The sequence below is a fragment of the Ruditapes philippinarum genome, unplaced genomic scaffold, assembly GCF_026571515.1.
Source record: "Ruditapes philippinarum isolate M1 unplaced genomic scaffold, ASM2657151v2 ctg1822_1_1_1_1, whole genome shotgun sequence".
Classification (NCBI taxonomy): domain Eukaryota; kingdom Metazoa; phylum Mollusca; class Bivalvia; order Venerida; family Veneridae; genus Ruditapes; species Ruditapes philippinarum.
Genome location: NW_026863340.1, coordinates 158259 through 164909, shown reverse-complemented (window position 1 = coordinate 164909; position 6651 = coordinate 158259). Strand labels below are relative to the sequence as shown.

General features: G+C 30.1%; 1 protein-coding gene across 1 annotated transcript; it reads left to right on the top strand.

Moving 5' to 3' along the window:
* Positions 1–3427: 3427 nt before the first annotated feature.
* Positions 3428–5099, top strand: LOC132721874 (uncharacterized). Its single transcript, XM_060706252.1, has 3 exons — positions 3428–3498; positions 3794–3817; positions 4243–5099. The coding sequence occupies exons 1-3, from the start codon at positions 3433–3435 to the stop codon at positions 4747–4749; spliced, it is 597 nt and encodes a 198-aa protein (XP_060562235.1). The 5' UTR covers positions 3428–3432; the 3' UTR covers positions 4750–5099.
* The last annotated feature ends 1552 nt before the right edge of the window (positions 5100–6651 follow it).

Below are 6651 nucleotides of genomic sequence, written 5' to 3'. Positions count from 1 at the left end.
TAACCAGTATATGTGTCTTATAAAGAAACATAACCATGAACCAGAAAGGGCTCGAACCTACGATACCGGAAAAGAGCGACAAACATATTGACCACACAGCTGCTATGCTCATTTTGTATTATATTGGCTCGAGAAACAATTATATTTAAAGAGAAATACATGTTCTTATAAATAATGTTTTTATGTTTCGTACAAGTGTGTTATTGATTATTTGTCTCTTTGGGGTTTCATGCCGTGTTTCATTCATGTGTGCTCACATCTCGGCAGTCGGTCCACCTAACGACTTTCTTGATAAGTATCTTATAATTACCAATTTCTCCACAAGTGACCGACTTCTAATCCAATATAATTTCCTTAATCAGTGTTGAGAGACAAATGACCATAAGATTAAATGTTCGAGGTCAAATTGTCATGGAGCAATGTTGCCTAGCCATATGCTCTCCCTATTGAGCTACTGACTCGAAAATATTACAATACTAGTAAAATTAAAGCATTTAGAACGAATGTTCATGCTTCCAAAGACAATGATTAGATAAAATAATAATATAATCAATGTTTTTGATGTATGTTTAACAACATAATCACATTAGAAGCTAATAACAATTATCTAACAAATACAATGTCTTTTTGTTTTAATTTCAGGGGTCACGTGTAAGTAATAAGTTTACATTCTATCATTTTATATTTAAGTTTTTATAATTGAGTATATCTTTACAATCGAAATTCGCTAAGTGTAACACAATTAAAGAAAACTTTGTTTCATTGGCATGCAAAAAGCCTTTTTCGAAGTATAAATAAATACTGAAGATTCTAAAACAAATATCATCATTATTTATAAAATACAATTAATGTCCGTCTTTTAAAATCAGAACATTTCTTAAAAATAATGTTATGTTTTGCTCTTTTATTAATGTTATATTTTTCAATTACTTTGACAGGTGGTGAGTACAAGCATGTAATCTTTTTCAATATCCTTCATTTAATTGTGTTTGTGAAGTGTATTACATGTACTTGATTGTATTATTGTAATATATTTTAGTTCTATGTCAAACCGGATGTTATTTATAGGTATCCTTTTTTCTCTCTTTTGTCCCTGATTATTTAATAATTTTCATAGCATGTTTACAAACAGCGACAGAACCGTACATAATAACTACTAGTATTTTGTTAAAGAATTATCTCACTGCGTATCATTTTTGTTAACGAAATCAACTAAGTCAAATAGATTTGCATATCTTAGCATACAACGTCATACGTCTAGAACTCTCATAGAACCATCTGATAGATTCTTTTACACACAAATACAAACTCGTTTTGGCTACACTATATTATTTGTACCATATGATAAAGGCTTATTCCCCTTGCTAAGATATTTTTTCTATATGTCGTAAATTTCACAAAACATTCTACCTATTGATTAATTTTTTGAAAGATAAAAAGCTTTAGTTTCATGTAATTTCTAATTGATATAAATAACAGTATTTAGATAATTTTCGTGATTTTTCCGAAGCATTTATTCAATATTAAATTGCTTCACATTATGTCTACAGAGAGTTTCACAAATTTGAGTTATATACATATACATGTCTGATTATATTGAGTTGCAGTGTTCTTCACTTTCGCGAATTTATATGACTTAATAGACATTAAATTCATGCGAAATTCAAAATAAAATTTATTCAACGTGTATTTGAAGTGATTTTTATCATTCGATTTATTATATTTATTTTTTTTTTTCACGCCGCCTGAAACAGATGTGTTTTGTAAGTAACCTTTTATGTATATTGCACAACTGCTCATAAATGATGTTTGTTATTTTCTTTATCCTTTTGCAAAATGAAACTTATTTGTAGTAAACAAATAATACGACGTCTTGCGCATAAAAAAACTTAAAGTGGATAGATGGACACATTTTTCATTAGAAGTTCAAGTATCGATCAAAACAATAAAAAATTATCAATTTGATACTCGTATACAGTATTTTTTTTGTAAAAGACAGAGCGTTAAAACATTTAATATAAGCATTTTTTATGATAAATAATATTGTGTTGTATTACATCTGTATCTGGTAATTATATCCCCTTATATTCCCCAAAATTTCCCCCTATTTGATACTTTTCGATAAAATTTCTAAGTGATTATCAGATTTTAAAATCATCTGTTTTTTGTCATTTTCACAAATTGTTAACATGTTCAGTGTTTCTTACTTTCCGCAAACAAATAACATTAAATTCATTAAAAGAAAATTTATAAACGGTATTTGAAGTGATTTTTATCATTCGACTTATTATATTTATCTTTTTTTCACGCTGCCTGAAACAGATGTGTTTTGTAAGTAACCTTTTATGTATATTGCACAACTGCCCATAAATGATGTTTGTTATTTTCTTTATCCTTTTGCAATATGAAACTTATTTGCAGTAAACAAATAATCCGACGTCTTGCGCATAAAGAAAACTTAAAGTGGATAGATGGACACATTTGTCATCACTAGTTCAAGTGTCGATCAAAACAATACAAATGTATCAATTTGATACTCGTATAAAGTATCTCTTCTAAAAAACTTTGTTTACAGAGCGTTAAAACTTTTAATATAAGCATTTTTATGATGAATAATATTTTGTTTAAATCTGGTAAATAATGATACATGATATCGGATCATGTATATCGCATTAACTAATAACATTAATTAATGTTTCCTTTATGGTTTGTTATTACGAATGATATAATTATTAATGAAATTGCAGATCTTCCATTATAGATCAATACACAATACTTAATAAAATTTGTCATGATTTGGCACCAAAATATATTTATACAAAATTGTGTTTTCTTACTTATTAAAAAAAAACAAAAAAAAAAACAGCAACAACATACTTCTGTTTTGTTTTTAATTATTAAAGATTCAAAGATGTTTGGAAAATACAATATATATGAACAAATCTTTTTACCTCTTTAAATGTTGAGAACTGGTGTTGCTATATATATTTTTTAATGCGTTTATTTAAGGTCGCCGCCGGAAAGTCCATATGGGCGACCATACACTCAAGTCGGGCCATCCTAGATCGTCCCGCCGATATTTTTTCGTCGATTTTTTTCCCAGCTTTATTGGTGGAGGAAGACCCCAATTGCCCCTTCGGACATTATTTCAGGCACGAGCGGGCACCTGGGTAGAACCACCGACCTCCCGTAAGCCAGCTGGATGGCTTCCTCACATGAAAGATTTCGACCCGAGTGAGGATCGAACCTACAGCGGTGAGGGACCTGTGATCTCAAGTCAGCGACTTTAACCACTCGGCCACGGAGGCCCCTGTTGCTATATCTGGATAATTTGGTTTATATACATTTGTTACAGATATTTATGACTTTATGTTTGTGTTTGCACATTGACAAATTTAAGCAAGTATTTTATGTGTTTGCCATGTCGTCCGTATGGAGACGATTTATCTTATTTTTACCATTCTATTTCAGCTGCATCCTCGCAACTGCAGAGGAGGTGTAAGTACATAAAATCTTCATATGTGATTTGTTCACATTCTAATGAAACTACTTTATTAAAAGAATGGGTAACGTAAACCCGTTTTCAATTCAAAAGTGAAATTCAGTAAACATCAGGCTAATTTTATTCATCAAAAATACTTGAACCGAGGTGTATATAGTCAATTATTTTACAATAAAAAAACAGTCAACCTTTGATAAATACGCCAAGCACTTGCTTCAATAAGTATATCTACAATCATAATCCATTTAGCATAATTTAATCTATCTCTGAAAACATTTTATATATTTTCAGTTTCATAAAAGACTTATCGAAGACGTAAGTATACATTAGTTGATAACAGAATGATTAAGGTTTAACTATGAAAATTTATGATACAGCGTGGGGGCTATTAAATAAAAATACCATTTTTTTAAAGTTTAATCATACATGTATAATAAGAGCTACCAATAGGTAGATTTCATACAATAAATTACCCAATCAAGTTAAACAAATATGTGTTCTGAATAAAACATTTCATGTACCGAGTAAGGAAAGAATTTTTTTATGATTTTTATGTCTTAAACTGTTATAAATTTTGTTTATTTAATTCAGTCACTTATATGATGCCTGATTATTTTGTTGATGGGTACGTAAATACATTTATCATAAACCATCAGTAAAACAATAATAAGGAAAAGCCCTTTTTTAATCTGATCTGTCCTTTCTTATGTATTTTCGTATATGCATAATTCATATTTCAGCCAGTTAAAGGGGGACTAGATGATCTGTATGAACTGAAAGTGTATAAAAGAAAATATAAACAAAACGATGCAAATCAGGACTCGAAATCGTCACATAGAACGGGAGAAGAGAAACTGTTCAGTTCTAAGAGTCTACAAAATGAGCAACCCAATTATGGTTTTCCAATGTATGAAGATAATGTATTGAATTTATTTCCATCATTGAAATCAAAGTATATAGAAGATGAAATAGAAGGAATCCCTTATTCTGAGCCAAACATGGAAACCTATGAGGACATGAAAGAAGCAAACCAATTGTTGAACGACTTGGGCACAGGACTCGGACATGTTGCTGATCCACCACCATTGCAGTCAGAACCTCATTTAAGAGCCGAAGTTGAACAGTATCCAGCTTATGAACTTTGGGGAGATTATAATACGAATTATGACGTCAGTGACGATACGATAAAAGATACATATTCGCCTTCACAGAGTGTTGATTTATATTCATTTAGAAGACGAATGTAAGCAAAGTTAATTTCTCAAAAATGAAAGACTTTTAGGGACCCTTGACTCTAAAACATGTTTACTAAAACACAAAACAGAAATCATCAGCTTGATATTTAATCTGTTTAAGTATCAGAAAAAATAATAATTATTTAAACAGCATTTAATATGTTGCCATGTACAAATGATAGTTGCCTTTGAAAAATATAATTAAAGCCACTATAATTATTGTAGTTGATAATGTTGAACACATTCTGTGTGTCTGGATGTTTATTTTCTTGTTTGTTCTCTCGAATTTTGAATCTTGTCTAGAATATATTAATAAACAAATATAGAAAAATGTCGGCAAGTAAAATGAGTTCATTGTTTTTATGAGAAACATCGACAAAACCTATTATAACAAAGACAGGTAATCATACAGGTCTACTCCTTTGCCATCAGCATATTGCGTGACCAGCCTGTATACCTGTGTGTGCATTCTGACCAGGTAACAGTAATTAATGACAATCTGACAACAGCGTTTAAATATAAAATATTCAATGGGCTTCAAAACATTTTTACCTGTATTTAATACGCCATTGTTCAGTGAACATGCAAAATCATTAAAATCATTAAATTTGATTACACAGAACAAATTAAAAAAATATCTGGTAACGCAATGATTCCTAGACTCCAATGTTAAAATTACATTCTGTGACATAAGGTTAATGTTTCTCCTTTTTAAAGTGTCAAGCTACTTCCCTACTTATACCTGAAATACACAAATTGTCTTTTAAAATTCTCAGCATAGTCAGTAAATCTAACAGTCTAACATTTTTGAAATATTACAATGTCTGATGTTTGATGTCTGTCTTCATTAATAATGATTTTAACTCTTTTTTTCATATTCGCTTGACTTTGGGCATCCTATTTTTGCTATTTACCCGTCAACTGTTGCATATTTCTTATATTCCTCTTATCATTCTGAAACTTTTCTACAGTTTTAACTTGTTTAACAAGCAATTATCATAGTATTGCAAGCAATCCATAAGACCCCTACCGGTTAGAACCCCAGCAACATTCTGATTTCAATTTTACCAGTGAATGAATGACATGAATGATCTTAAAACTTTTGAGTTCTAAGTTTGTCTATTTCACAGTAATGTGTTAAGTTTCCCTGCCTAGTAAGGCAATTATGTTTATACAACCTTGTCATATTATTACGATGTGGGATTTTAAAGTAAATCCTATAAGGAATGAAGAAGTTGGAGTAAAAAATACCAATTTCTCGAAAAAAATCTAAGTTCAAACGGGACATAATTCTGGAAATAGTCTTGCTAGAGTATTTAACCTTCTCAAAAATGTTGAGTGATAATAAGAAACATATATATGAAGTTTGAAGTAGATACATTAGGAAATAAAGAAGTTATTTAAAAAAGACAACATTTTTTTCCATAAAAATTCTAAGTTCAAGGGAGGTAATACTGATAATTTTTGTGCTACAGTTGTAAACCTTGTCACATATGATGTGGTTGATGACCAGAAACTTATATTTAAAGTTTAAAGTAAACACCTTAAGAAATAAAGAACTTATAGTGAAAAAGCTGAAAAAATTAAATCAGAAATCTTCCAGGCTATTTGTTGCCATAGCAACCAGAATTTTCAACATAGGAAGAAAAGAAAAAGATGTGCATAATCTGCAGACTGCCATCTACCCATATTTTATGTTTCATAAAAATATTTTCAGTACTTTTTGAGTAATCACTGGATTCAGTTTATGTGTTAAATTTGCCATATTTTCAGAATATTTGTTGCCATAGCAACCAGAATTTTTAACATAGGAAGAAAAGAAAAAGACGTGCATTATCTCCATACTGCCATCTATCCATATATCAAGTTTCATAAAAATATTTTCAGTACTTTTTGCGTTATCGCGGGATCCAG